This window comes from Oryctolagus cuniculus, chromosome 20, assembly GCF_964237555.1.
Source record: "Oryctolagus cuniculus chromosome 20, mOryCun1.1, whole genome shotgun sequence".
NCBI lineage: Eukaryota > Metazoa > Chordata > Mammalia > Lagomorpha > Leporidae > Oryctolagus > Oryctolagus cuniculus.
This window is the reverse complement of record NC_091451.1, coordinates 25255417-25270978: the sequence shown is the minus strand read 5'-3', so window position 1 is coordinate 25270978 and position 15562 is coordinate 25255417. Positions and strand designations below refer to the sequence as shown.

At 41.7% G+C, this 15562-nt stretch overlaps 1 protein-coding gene across 50 annotated transcripts in view; it reads right to left on the bottom strand.

Annotated features, from left to right (window-relative positions):
- Positions 1-15562, bottom strand: part of NRXN3 (neurexin 3) — a 1789124-nt gene that overhangs the window by 388782 nt on the left and 1384780 nt on the right. For all 50 annotated transcript variants that reach the window (XM_070065300.1, XM_070065299.1, XM_070065301.1 and 47 more), the window contains one exon: positions 12848-13029. In XM_070065300.1, the coding sequence (XP_069921401.1) occupies positions 12848-13029 (182 nt within the window). The remainder of the gene's footprint in view (positions 1-12847; positions 13030-15562) is intronic.

Genomic DNA, 15562 nt, shown 5'->3' with positions numbered 1-15562 from the left:
AAACACTGTGTGCCATCCCTCTACTCCTGTTTATCATTTTTAAATTTTATTTTAATTTTTTCTTTAATTTTAATTCATTTCTAACAGATTCAATGTGATTTATAGATACAGTTCTAAGAACATAATGATATTCCCTAAGAATGGACTTGAAGAACTAGCATAAGGGTGGGCAATTGGCCTGGTGGTAAGATACCGGTTGGGACACCCAAAGTGCCTATATATTGGTACCAGCTTCACTCCTGATCAGCCTCCTGCTCACGTGCACTCTGGAAAGCAGGACTGAGTTGCTGGCTCCCAGCTTTGCGTGACCCAGTCCCAGGTGTTACATTTATATTTAAGGAGTTAATCAACAGATGGGAGCTCTGTCTATATCTCTGCCTCTCAAATTAAATAAATAAATAAATAAAATTAGGAAAAATAAAAAAATACCACGGATTCTACTAAATTTACCACCTCCGAGCTGTATTACCTACATACTGTATCATACCAAATGGGCAATTATTGAAAACATTTTATATCTGTATTTATCACATCAAAATCATACTTACTGTTATTTTAAGTCCTCTTCCCTTCCCTTATCATCCTTAACAAATGGTTACTAAAACCACTGAATCTCATTTTCTTAATTTCTGAACCACAGGTAATTCTACTAGCGTAGTGGGTAAGATTAAATGAACTGATATATACAAGTGGCTACCATATTAGTTGGTTAGGAAACAACGAACAGCAAATGCAAAAGTGATTACAAAAATATGTGTGTCATCAGATAAAAATACTAACTTTAAGTCATGAAAAGTCAACCAGGGTCATTATTTCCAAAAGGGTTTAGAAGCCTAAGTACTACAGTTAACATTTAATGAAGGCTGAATACATTCATGACCAGTATTTGTAGCTATCCAAGCTAAGATAATGATGAGGGTAATCAGATTCCGTGCTTGAGTGTGCATAGTCTCTGGGATCAGGGGAGTTGTTCTATAGGGAACCAAAGCATGACCTTAAATCCAAAATGCCCCCTACTGCAACTACCAACAGCCTAGAGTGAAGCTTCAAGGACTGATGTGTGAGATCAGAGATGTAGCAGATAAAACATTTGTGGGAGGACCACAGAAGCTGCTGGGCCCAGCGGTTGCATCATCCTTATTATGGCTCTGTTGGGCCAGTTGCCTGCTTGCCAATCTTGCGATTGAAAAGTACAACCACTTCAGCGATTCCTTAGTCCTTACTTCCAGATCTCCAATCACAGCGCCTCCAGCACAAAGGGCTTTCATGGTAGTAGTTACAAAGCTGTTATGAAAAACAATTTTATCTGTAGGATTTTCACTGGTGACTGGACACATTCATTCACAGGGATCCTCTCATTTGATCTACCTCAAAACAGTGTGAGGCTGCAGAAAAACATCGGATTATCCATGTCTCCACTGTGTATGTAGGATAACTGCTAACAGTGGCTGTGTTAGGACTAAGCTTTGGATCCTTTAGCTCTGGGTTAGTAACATCCAAGACAACCAACAAGCAAAGAAATGCAAACTGCTGGAATGACAATGACTATAGTCTCAATAAATAAGGACAAAGAAGAGTCTTCCCAAACTGTTTGCAAATGAAAGAGGTTTGACTAACAGGTGCAGAAAAATACTGAAACTACTTGTGTTGGAAATTATTAATCCTTATTTCTGTGAAACTACACTATCTAGGTTAGCCCCTAGCCCCCAGCCTTTTCATTTTATCTCCCTTCCTTTTTCTATCTTCATCTTGTAAATCTAGGCAGTTATTTCCCAAGTTCCTACTTAAATATCTCCCCAGAGATCTTAGCAATCCTCAAAGCTTTGACTGTTACCGCCAGGCTGTGAATTCTCTAGTCCCCACCTCCAGCCCTGGTCTCTCATCTGAGTTCATCACACATTTCCAATTGCAAATATCAAAAGCCTTGCTCCTGGATGCCTCATGCTTTGTAACATGATAGTCAAACTCTTGGGTTATTGTAAAATCTGCTGCTTTTTTAAAAAATATGCCCCTTGTCTTTTTGTTGCTGTTGTTGATCAAAGAACAACCTTCCCAGTATAGATATTCCTCACTTGTTTCCTTTTCCACCCAACCAGCTGGCACCATCTGTTGACTCTGCCTCTGAAATGTCGCTTTTGGTATCTATTACCTTCCTGTGATCGTTGTAACAGAATATTTCCTTAAAATTACTTCTCTTGGGCCACTTAAACAATAGCTTTCTGTTTTCTTTTAACCCACTAAAACCCACTAAAGAGAACCCAAAAAGTCTTCCTACAAATTAAGTTTGGGGCATTTCAATATTGACTCAAAGGCTTTCAATCAATATCTTTCCTTTACTTCCAGAAGGACTATATCTTCATTATCGTATGCAAATCTTCCACATTAATTCCTTAAAATATCTGTAAAGAAAAATTAAATCATAAATAAAAACATAGCTATCATTAATTGGGTAACTACTTTGAACCATATACTCCTTCAGTGTTTTCACACGTTATTATAAATCTTCATTCAAAAATGCAAAGTGACATTATTATTACCAACTGTATTTTATAGCTGAGTCAAGCAGTTTAATCAAAGCTAGAGAGCTAGTTGGAGACAGAAGTGGATCTTGAATTACACACTACTTGCTTCTCAAACATATGGACTCTATAATTCTGCATTGTGTATTTTCTTTTATGTCACTTATTCCAGTCACACTGAATCCACTAATTTGAGAATCCCTCCTGTATTTCATTCCTTTGATGTTATATTCATGTTAGTATCTTCATCTGGCACATTTCTCTTTAAAGCTGCCACAGTAAAAATTTGCCCACTTCATCTATGTACATTGAAGAAAGCTTTAAAACCAGTAATATACCAATGTCCTTTGGTAGATACAAAGAATCATATGTGTGATTTTATTTCCCCCTACATATAAAGCTTCTTTATGCCTTCAATAGTTCCAGGTAAATCGCTGTTCCATAAATATGTGTTGATTTAAAGTGATAATCACTATGCTTTCTATTCTGCAGTTTTCATTAGGAGTGCAGTAGAAATTAAGAAACAGAACTGGATCTGAAAGCCATTCAAGCATTTACCAGCAGCACTATCTTGGGAAAATTCTTTAGCTTCATTAAACATTAGTTGCCTCATTTATGAAATGAAGATATTAATAGTGACTCTGTCACTGAGTGGTTGTGAGCCCATATTAACATAACAGAAAGATAGCTCTTGCACAGTGACTGGTACCTGGTATTTTATCAATCAATATTAGTGATAAGTGATAGTAGTGGCATTAATGTCAAGTCTTTAAAAGATGGGGTCTTAGGCAAAGGTAAAAATTAGTAAACTCTCCATCATTTTATAGAAAACTAAGTATAGGAAAAGTAAACTGAATTACCTAAGTAGTCAAAAATAGAATATGAGACATAATTGCCGATCATATCTTGTCATCCTGAGTATGAACTGACTTCAGGACGAAGGTTAGTTTGGTTGCATCAACAGGGCTTATCTAAATGTCTTTAAGTGATTCCCGGCTCCCAGGGTGTCATCTCAGGCCGGCAAGTGACAGGTCTGGCTGTCAGTACTATTTTTGAGGCTAATCCAGTTATACATTCCCTCTGCCATCTATCAGCGAAACACTAACAAGTTGCAACAGCAGCGGTGACAGCACCAGTATCTAAGCATAAGATTCTGCAGAGTGGGTGGCTAATGAATTCCCCCTTCAATATGCTCAGATTCCATGCCTTCTGCATGCATCCAGGGATGTAAAATCCATCATCTATAGCTCCAGGGAGTCAATGAGTTATTTCTTGCCCTGTTGCATTGAACAATACCCCAGGAGTAATGACTAGTAACAGTGTAAGCAGTGGGACAATGAAATAATCACCCAACCCATGATGCTAAGGGGAGCTTGTGATTAACCCACACATGCCCCAGCATTCATTTGATGGCACCTGGGGTTTTTCTCACATGTGGCAATTCAGGTTCTTGTGTCTAAAAAATCCTCTGCTCTTCAGAACAAGTTTGGATGCTTGATGACGTCACTGATCCAGGACAGTGCCTGCCTTTAAATCAGCAACATTCCCAGTCTGTCTTGGAATGTTACATGACTCAAGTTAAAGTCTCAGAGATTCATTAAAGGTTGCTCATGTTTAGGAAAACAAAATATAGCATTTCTTTGAATTAAAAAAAAAAAATAGGTTGGGGCCAGCACTGTGGTGCAACGGGTTAACTCCCTGGCCTGAAGCGCGGGCATTCCATATGGGTGCCAGTTCTAGTCCTGGCTGCTCCACTTCAGATCCAACTCTCTGCTAAGGCCTGGGAAAACAGTAGAAGACGGCCCAAGCCCTTGAGCCCCTGCATGCACGTGGGAGACCTGGAAGAAGCTCCTGGCTTTGGATCGGTGCAGCTTCAGCCATTACGGTCATCTGGGGAGTGAACCAGCGGATGGAAGACCTCTCTCTCTGTCTCTACCTCTCTCTGTAACTCTGTCTTTCAAGTAAATAAAAACACATCTTTCAAAGAAAAAAGGAAATTGAAGAAAAATGTTAAGGTATCAATTTAAAATCCAAAAATATCTATCCAAGATTAAAAATTGGCTCTATGCCAGGAGCTGTGTAAGAGTTTTCTGTACTTCACAGTGTAATCAGCAGAAAACCCAATTTCCTGCCTGTGATTCTATGGTCTTTCAGGCTTATGCGCTCTATGGAAGCCTAGATGGATCACAGTGTCCCCAGAACAGATCACTTTGCCTGGCAAAGGTTAGGTACTTGATTTATAGACAATGGAGGATGCTCATGAGCTAATTTCTCTTAATATTAATTTTCCAAATTTGATATTGTGGATTCAACGAGAATAGTGGAAAAGTACTATCTAGGGAGCACCGGTGTGAATGATAAATGAGAAAAATGTGGACATTTGGCTTTTGCTGCTAATAATTCATTACCAGCCATTAAATGTTTTCTGCACATCTTATCAGCTCCATTTCTGCTATTATATTATTACACATTTCACCTGCACATTACATTTACAGATAAATTTTCCTTCATAACTTGAGGAAGGAGTGTCTATGAAATCCTTTCATCTGTCTTTGTGCTCATAGCTGGCGATGGCAGCTCCTCCTCACCACATAGTCTGGCTGACCCATGCTGGGACCTCGCTTCCAGCCATGGTCTTGCGTGGCTCTGCTATTTGTCAGTGCAGAGCCCAGCCTTTGTGTCTCCACCTGGCCCCCATGGCAGGTGGCAGACCCTGCTCACATCGGTCTTCTCTGGAAGGGATTTCCTTTCCTGCTGCTCCTGCTTGGGGGTGGTGGCTGTGATTGCCATTTTCTTCTTTTCTTTTCCTTTATTTTTACACTTGATCTTAGCAAAAAGGCCAAGAAGCAATGATTCCTTTATTTTTTAGAAAATTCATTTATTTATTTTTAAAGCCAGAGTTACAGAGAGAGAGCCAGAGAGAGAGAGGGGGGAGAGGGAGAAGGAAAGGGAGAGGGAGGGGGAGAGGAAGGAGAAGGGGAGGGGGGGAGAGAGAATCATCTATTTGCTGGTTCATTCCCCAGAAGGCCATCATGGTCAGCGCTGGGCCAGACAGAGGCCAGGAGCCAGGAGCGTCATCTGGATCTCCCAACAGGGGCCCAAATCCTCGAGCCATCTTCTGCTACTTTTCCAGTTAGCTGAATTGGAAGTGGACAAGCCAGCACATGAACTGGTACCCTCATGGGATGCTGACACCATAGGAAGCACCTGCACCCACTATGCCCCAAGGCCAGCCCTCTCTTTTCCTTTTTCTTGCTTCTCCTTTCTTCTTCCTCCTATTATCTCTCCTCTTCTTCCTCTTCCTCCTTCTTCCAATGTATCTGGGAAGCCTCAGGAGTTAACTTATCCTATAGGCTTCGCTCTGGTTTCTCTCAGAGGTAATTAGGTTCTTCAGTTGATGCTAAAGGGATGCTCCGTAAGTCTCACTTATGGATCTAGTTAATTCCTAAAGTCTGCTTTTGATCACATAAAATGGTTGGTTTTTTTTTTTTTTTTTTATTGGTATTTCTTTGTTTGCTTGCAGAAACAGTCCCAGGACACTAACAGAAGTACTTAAAATGAAACTTGACTTTCAGTAGTAAAGCATTCTTTATTTCCTTTCACTAATGTGTGTGTGTGTATGTGTGTGTGTGTGTTCTTGTACTGGTTTTATCACCCACCTGATATTAGATCAACCAAGCTACCATTCTACATCCATGGAGTTGCTTACTGACAACAAAGAGCTTCCAAGTACTTTATTTCATTTGATCCTCAGAAAAACCCTGCAACAACTCTATGCCCATTTCAAAGAGGAGGAAGCTGAAGCTCCAAGTGGCGGAGTGATTGGCTCAAAGCAGAATAGCTCAGTTAGTGCTCAGAGAAAGGGGACCTGAATTCAACTCACTGGGTTCCAAATTAAGAGCATCTCTTTGTTACAGCATGCTGCCTCTCCCAAGCATGTGAGGAATCAAAGTCAACCAATGCGGACAGAATTATCAGGAGAATAACACAGCTCTGAGAAAACACAGCAATTCCCACGCACATAGCTGCCTCGGGTCCGGCTTACATAAGCAGACACCTCATCCAATCAGCGCTTCCTCTCTCCTTTGCCAGCTGCTCTTCCAGCTCTGCTGCGATGGCATGGCTAAGCTGGAGGCTGCACAGAGGATGCCCAGCGGGCTCTCTCCACACAAGTGGTTAATGATCTGGAAAAGCCCCTAAGTCCAGGAGGACATTTTCACTGAGAACACATAGCAACGAAAGGAAGTACCAAGCCAACCCGCAGAGCACAGCACTCTGCGGGAAACAAGATTGCATCTGCTGGAGGCCTTTGTTGTTTTCCTGTTCTTCCCCTCTTGACTTGGGTTACTAGTCTCAAAAGCACCAACACTGCTTTGCGCACAATTGGAGATTCCCCTAAACACAGTTCCCAAATCAAATCCGCTTCTGTCTCTGGCCAAATCCAGGGATGAATCTAAGTGAACTGCCACTTAGCTTCACTAAGGACTGGAAAATGTTGATGGCTTCTCGTAAACATCCCACCTAGAGACAGCCACAGTGAGGCATCCAGGTTGGCAATTTATAGATGCAGTAGGTATGAGGAGCAGACCATTAATCATAATTCAGCTTTGCTCCCATTTATCCTCCAGGAGTCTCTTTGAATGCTATAAATTATGGAAAAGCAAGACAGTGCAAACCAAACTGAGTATCTAATTTTTGCATATATGACACTGCAAGAATATCCCGAGGCTCTTTTCTGAGAGCCTCAGTTTTGGAAGAACCCTTTGCCACTGGGAAGACAAGGTGTGCCTGGACAGGTCTGTCTGTCTTCCTTCCCTTTTTTATGTGAGCATCCACATTATAAGTCAAGAGGGAAATAGTTGAGGAAGGTTATAGATTCTTGTCAAACAAAACAGATGCACTGACACATAAATTTTTGCTTTTCATGAAAAGCTCATAATTAAAAAATAAATCCAAGAGGATTTACTGTAAATTACACAGAGGGAAAAGAAAATTAATAGGATGTGCTTTCCACATCCTGCATTAACTACACAGAGAGGCTAATGATTGCCCAGTTCACCTCGATCTTTTATTTTGTAGGTGGCGAAAGGAGGGTGTCAAGAGTTTCCTGACAGTGACAGCAAGCACCTCCTGGTAATCCTTTCTCAAGTTCTATTCCATTTTTTTCCGATTGTATAAATGAAGGGGAGTATAACATGACACAGCTCCACAAAGCCTGAATGTGAGGTCAATAGGCAGATGTCACTCACAAGCAATAGCACTTCTCTCCAAATATTGAGCAAATTGACTCTCCAACAACAGATTTCAAAGGAAGTAAACTTACATTAGAAATAATAATGTTTAAAAATCTCTGACATAAAAAAAACTCCCTCCACAGAATCTCATTTCATGCATACGTACTTCAACAGAGTCCTACTGTCTTTGTCAAATATATTTTGTCCGTGATTTCAATAATATCAGACTTAGCAAATGACACAGAAAATACTGGCTTACAGAAGTGTTAACCCAAAACAAAGAAATTCTAGCTAATTTGAAGCAAATGATTCTGAAAATATTTTAATTGCATGGACTGCTCTGATTTTTTTTTTAAACGAACTAATTCTTGTCTTGGTCAGTACTTATTATCAAACTCTATTTAAGCCCCACAAGGCCCAGACAAATGGAAAGACTTTAGCTTTAAAAGAAAATATCAAGAGAAGGAAAAATCTTTCCTTCTTTGGCCAGAACAACAATCTAAGAAAATTGTGAAATAGGAAAAAGAAAAAAAAGCCTACAGCACTTACCCAGCAGTTCCTTGGTGCCCTGTATTTCTTTGCTCAGTTTTCACTGTAGGACATAGATGCCTTCAATTTAACCAAGCTTACTCCACCCATTCCTGCCATTTGTCTTACCTCACACAACATAGTATGCTCCCAAATGAGTCCTGTCCATTTATTCTCCTTTATTTCAATTTTCTAATCAAAACTCAGAATCTAGGATAGGCATTTGGTGTGGTGGGTGACATATCGGTTGGGATGCCTGTATCCTGTAATGAAAGGGCCTGGGTTGCAATCCCAGCTCTCCCAGTTTCAGCTTCCTGCGGAAGCACCTCCTCAGCGGTGGGGCTCAAGCAGCTGGCACACAGCAGTGCAGCTCAAATATGCTCCTGGCTTTAGCCTGGCCCAAACCTGGCTGTTCACCATGGAGGATGAGTCTAAGAAGCACTTATTTTCCCAAACAGGTTTTACTGCATGGGGACTTCAGGAGGACAAAGGAAGACAGACAGGAAGGGTCCAGCCCGTGAGGAGGGCCAGAGTGTGGCTTACAGCAGGTGTGATAAGTGAGCAGCACCAATCCACCAAGCCCCACTTCTGCACATGTGGCAGCCGAGGCTCATGGGAGCCAGGTCTCCTGCCTTCCAGGTTTGCCTGCTGCCCTCACAAACCTTCCCATAGCAGTTTATAGTGAGAGGGTGAGAGGCACTTAGAGCTGATAGGCAAGAGAAAGCTATACGGCATTCTTGCTCAAGGGATGATTAGAGAGTGGGCCTCACCTCAGGGTCAGGCTCTGCTGTGTTCTGGGAAGAGCATTTTTTTGCTTTCTTCCAATGAGCTAACTGGGGGTAAGAGGGATTATTCAAATGACAGTGCTGATATTGCCTGAAATATTTCAGAAATAGAAAATCCTAGGAATTATCTTCAGTACCAGTTTATAAAACGTGCTCTCTCTCTCTCGCTCTCTCGCTCTCTCTCTCTCTTTCTCTCTCTCTCTCTCTCACACACACACAGACTTTTAGAGGTTATAACTTGTTTTTGATCAACTGTAGCCAGCCTAATCACCACCGAATTAAAGCACTAAGGTAGGTTTGGTTCTTTCCACAATCAATACTCATATTCGAAGAATGAAGCTTTGTCACCAGAAAACGCCTTGCTGTGCTCTTCCTCCGTTTTTGGAATTTGCCATGTAGCGGGGTCAGCAATTGTGGCAAAGCTGGTTAAGCCTCTGCCTGCGATGCCAACATCCCACATGGGAGTGTCAAGCCCTGGCTCCTCCACTTCCAAACCAGCTTGCTCCTAATGTGCCTGGGAAAGCAGCAGAAGATGGCACAAATACTTGAGTCCCTGCCAAGCACATGAGAGACCCAGCCTAGCTCAGACCGAGCTATTGTAGCCATCCGGGAAGTGAACCAGCAGATGGAACAGATCTCATTGTGAGTCTCTCCCTCTTTCTCTCTGTCACTGTGCCTTTCAAACAAATAAATATATCTCAAAAAAATCTGCATGTTGTAAATATAATCCACAATGGAACAATGGTAGGAAGTGTGGTCTTTGGGGAGGTATTTAGGCCTTGAGGGCTTCACCTTTAAGCACATGAGAGCTCCACCCTTAATGTCATTACCAAAAGAGCTCGCAGGAATGGGTTTGATGTCTTCTGCTCTTTAGAAAATGACATCCGTCACTCCAGAGCACACAGCATCCAAGGCACCAAAAGGAAGCAGGGAGAGCAGGTGCTCACCTGCCACTGTCTTGATCTTGGACTTCCCACCCTCAGAACGGTACTACATTTCTTTTATCAATCACCCAATTTCAGGTGTGCTGTTAGAGCAACACAAATGAACTAGACAGCTGCTTCTATCTCCTCTTCACATCTTCTATTGCTCCCATTGGTTTCCCAGTGGGTTTCTCTTCCAGGCAAACTGAAAGGTGGGATGAAATGTGTTGCATCCTGCCCTATCCCTTCCACTTCACTAATGGTCCCTCAGCTCTGTTGTTTTTGAGAAATTTGCTTTAGCACAAGGAAACCAAGTACCCAACAAACACAATCTCCTTTTACAGATTACAAAAATGTCTTAGTAGGTATTTATGCCTTGATTTCCCTGGTACATCCACTTAAATGCCCAAAACAAGAGACTAGTTTTGTAATCAAGCCTTGTAGTCTTGTACTTAGATTCCTTTATTACCAAGAGTGGTAAAGAGTCTGCCCTCCTTCTTCAATGAAAACAAAGAGATAGTGACTAGGGAGTAAAAAAATGGTTCAAAATGTCAGATCCTTGAAGGGGCCCTGTGCTTCAGAGGGTCATGGACATATCAAGTTCACCCCAGACTGTTTGGATCCTCCAAGTCATGGGGTTCCTTTTATTTTTCCCTAATCCAAGTGTTGAAGGAACATCTTCCAGGATTTCCCAACTGTTTAGGCAATGTAACCTCACTGGACTAAGAACCAAATATCCCAAAAGGGCTCTGCTCATTTTGATGTAAAACATCCAGTGTCTTTGTTCTGATAAAGAAAGTAATATTTTACCCTGTGGAGCCTATGTGTATGCTCATAGAAACATTCACAAGAATGACAATAAGCACACGCCTATCCTTTGAACCTTGGAGCATGTTCAGGGGCAATCACTTCTCAAAGACACCAAAAAAATTTATGATGGTGTAACACCAAATACTGGAATGTTTTGGTTTGGTTCCAAGTTTCCAATACCCACCTACCAGCTTTAAAACAGTAGAGTGAATTTCAAGAAAACTATCAGATCATAAGAAAACCTTCCTCTTAAAAGAGTAGGTACCCTACCAAACACAAATGGAGAAAAATAGAAAAGACAGTATCCAAGCTGAGAAGATGCTCAGGGCTATGCCAAATCATATTTTTCTTACTGTTACACTGAACTAAAAAAAGAAGATAAATCATCATGAAAATGCAAGTGAGCTGGTAATAATAGCCTAGTTATAGCTGCCATGAAATACTCATTAAATTATATGCAGCATAAATCTCACAGAGTTGGGTAAATTATGGTGGTTCTTGGAGGCCAAATAAAGATAAACTGTCCAGACTAGAGCTGCCTTGCTCTTTGCTCCTTGGAGTGGCTTTTTATAATGTTTGCGTTTAGGCTCAGGACACCATATGGTTCCAGAAGCATCTCAGAGATAATAAAAAGTTCACCACTCTTACTCGAGACCCCCTCTTCTACATTTTCAAGGCAATCATTTCTAATGAGGCCTTCCCTGGGCTCCTAAGCAGAATCCTGTCCTGCTCTGGCTCTTTCTGGGACCTGACATGCGTCCAGCTCCGGTTGTGCACAGTAAGCTCATCCTGGTTCCCAGAGATCCTGGAAGAGCAGGTGCTAGAGATGGGCATTGCTTCAGGGGCTGAGCTTGCTGCTTGTAGCTCCTGCCAACCAGCTCGAAGTCCAGAGGCCAGCAGTGCAATCTTACCCTCTGCTTCCCTCCCTTGACCCACATGTTAGTAAAACTCAGATTCAAAGATTCCCAGTCAATGTTGCCTTTCCTCCTTTTTGGAGGTTTGTAGTAATCCCCAGATGATCTTTTTTCTTAACTGCTTTTTTCACTCCTGCTATTTAAACAGAATTCTTATTGCTCCAAATTAAATCCATTCTTTCTAGCCTTGTCATTGCTAAGTAATGAGAACAATTCCTCTCTTTGCTCTTGGTAGCTGCACTACGGGTACTTATGGATGAGAATCATATCTTTCTTTAGCCTACTTTCTTAACTGCAGACTGCACAGGTGATAAAATGGGTTAATTGTTGCTATAAAAATATTTTCTATCCTCATAACGGAGTAATTTTTTCCTCCAAATCATTTTAATTTCTTAGACTTAATGTTGTGCCCTTATGATCTGCAGGGACTGAGGGTATTATGCTATTGGGCTCACATATACAAAAGGTAGAGCACAATGCTGGGTGTGCAACATGCACAAACAACGCAGATCTTGGTCACTGTGCTTTTTTGTTCCCTGCCCCACTCATGCTGGCATTCTGGCCTCAGTGTTTATCACACACTCATCACATCTCCGAAGGAAATTTGCAGCCTCTGACTGAGCTCACCAAAGCACAACCTGTAGACTCTCTGTGGATAAAACTTCATGGTCGTATAGTCATACACATTTTTAAGTAAATCAGTGGTGGGTGGCAGAACTGAATAGCTCTGACAGAGACTAGATGGTGTGCAAAAGTCCAAAATATTTACTGTCTGGTCCTTTACTGAGAGTTTGTTAATTCCTAGCCTAGGACAGCATTAACGTTCCAACTGGCTTTGCTACTTGCACCAGGAAATTCTCTTGCTTTCACCCAAGCAGTCTGCTAACTGTTTCACCTCAGGCCAAGTCACACAACTGGGAAAAGAGTCTGGAACGGAAGAATTTCTTTTCCTTTCTGTCCACACAAGAGCTTTTATTTTATCTATGAGCATGATGACTCACACATCTGAAGGGTATTTTTGTAAGCATGGGCGTGTTTACCAGGTCTACCCAGATCACTGTGCTGCATTTATCTAACTCACCAACTCAGACCATCAGCAAGACAAGAGAATCCAGGCCAAGGCCAGGTACTCACTATATGAAGCTGCAGGAAGTCGCCGAGTCCTGGGGCGCTGTCGATGCGTACCAGGATGCCATCCTTCACCGTGGTGCTGAAGCCCACGGCAAGGCGGTCGGAGCGTGTACTGGGCCTGTCATTGGCTGGCCAGGTGTAGAGGATGAGACCACCGCTTTTCCCAAAGATGTAGGTAGCGCCAGCTGCAAGAGCAAGGAGACAAAGGGACATCAGGGCACAATCCCGCAAACTGCCATCTGCAGGTACACTGTTGAGACTGCACAGAACAGCTGCTAGGAAGAAATGTGCCCCGCGGGACAGTATTTGGTTACTGAGAGGGCTGGCATCCGAAGCCCCAGAAGGTGGCTGTCATCTCAAATTAAAGATGCCAACAAAAGGAATGAATAGCAAAGCACGTGCCAGGGAGACTGGTTCTTAACATCTTCAGCTTCTGCTGTATGGTGTTAGAGGGCAAACAACACACTGTGTCTGCCAGCTTTGGGACCTTGTAAAAGAAAACCTTCTCCATCTTCCTGAACAGCAGAATCAATTTTCCAACTTGGCTAGGACAGGCAAGGTACAGAAAACGCGTCTGGCATTTCTCAGCAATTAGAATATTCTGGTCGGGGCCAGGAATGGTGTCAGGGATTCCTCACAGAACTGAAGGTCACGGGAAAATCCAAAGCACCATTCCTTGCGCACTTGTGTCTTCTCCCGTGCTCACAGAAAGAAAAGCTGTGTCTGGGAAAACCAAGTTACAAAGGCTGAGTATCCCTCATCCAAAATGTTTGTAATCAGAAGTGCTTCCGAGTTGGGGTTTTATCAGATCTTGGAATATTTTTATTGACATTATGATATATCCCAGGGATAGGACTCACATCAAGACACAAAATTCATTTTTGCTTTTATATATACTTCATACGTATAACCTGAAGCAAAAGTTTATGCAATATCTGTAGTGTATCTGAGGGTTTAAGTTTTATTTGTTTTTGTTTACTTACAAAGCAGAGAAAGAGAGAGAGGGAGAGACAGAGACAGAGAGAGAGAGACAGAGACAGAGACAGAGAATCTTGCATTTGTTAGTTCCTCCACCAAATGCCTTCAGTAGCTGACACTAAGCCAGGCTGAAGTCAGGAGCCAGGAAGGCAATCAGAGTCTCCAGTGTAGATGGCTGGAACCCAACTACTTGAGCCATCCCCAGCTGTTTCCCAGCATGTACGTTCCAGGAAGCTGGAATCTGGAGTGGAGCCAGGACTTGATACTAGGTGCTCCAATAAGGGATGCAGCATTCCAAGTGGTAGCTTAACCTCTGTGCCACAGTGCTTGCCCTGAGCTTCCAATTTGACTGCAATCTTTTAAAATGAGGTCAAGGGCAGAATTTCCCACTTGCAGTTCCATGATGGCATTTAGCAAGTTTCCGATTTTGGAGCAGGTTTGATTTCAAATTTTCAGTTAGAGTTGCTCATCATGGTTGACTAAAAGTATTTCTCTATTTCACCCTTAAATTGCTATAAACACAGTGACAAAAATTATTTCCAGGGACTTTTAAAATTGAATTTATTTCTGTTAGTGGTGATATTAATCTATAAGCACATTAACAGTTTCCATCCCCTCTTCCAAATTAAATTTCAAAAAGAAGACACAAGAGACACGAAAATCTCAGGATAATCAATTGTGAACAGAGCAAGTAGTATCAATTATGATTAGTGGATTTATCAGTATTTTTACTATTTACTTGTGTGTTTACAATTTTCAGTGTGGACCCAGATGGTATCAGTAAGGCATTAATTTAAAAGTACTCACAAAGCAAACAGGAAGAAAAATAAAAGAGATATTTGCAGGTTAGAAATTTTAGAAGTCGATTTTAACCTACAAGTTCTTAAGTTGGAATTACGGAAAAACATTTAGAATTGGAAATTAGAATAGACCAGACCATTATCTCCTCCACTGTTGTATGCATCTATCCCTGGTGAATACCTCCATATGCTTCTCGTCTCAAAGTTCAAAGAACATTTGGCACCAGATTTTCTTGTGTCTTTCCCAGAGAACATGTTACAGCCCTGACATTCCTTTAAAATCACATTAGACAGTCATTCTCATGTCCTTAGCATTTACTAAAAATCTCAAGCGCTGGTCTGCATTGACTAAGGAAGCCTGCAGACACTACTGGGTGAAATCATCGGTGGTGGAAGAAAAAGTGAGGTACGCCGCTTCCTGAGGATGTGAACTCCTGTGCTGCTGGGCCCTGGGAGTAGATGCTGTATGTCATCCTTTCTCAAGCACTAAGCCACACCGAGTTCTGCAGTGCATAGAATCACATTTCTCCTCTTTGAAAGGTCACCGTCCCCAGTTCTCCAGTTTGCTCAGATTGTATAGTATATGTAGCATATTGTATTTCCTTTTAGACTTTCTCAGTCCTTAGAGGATGGTCTCTAGAAAACCCTCGACAATCATTCAGAGAATCTGGGACTGTAGATGGAAAGTTTATGATTAATTCAATATGCAAAACAATATTTGCTCCTTACTATCCACAAACACCCTCAAAGCTTCTTAAAATTAGAAATGTGGGTAGAATGATTTACCCTCAATATCCCTGAATCTGTGAGGAGTTTAAGTAATTCCCTTTCTGTAGATGATTACAAATGTCATCACCACTGTTTTTATTTTTTATTTGGGAAACTGAAGGTTACTCAGAGATTAATGTATAGAATCATCAAATGCAAATCAGTCTGTGAC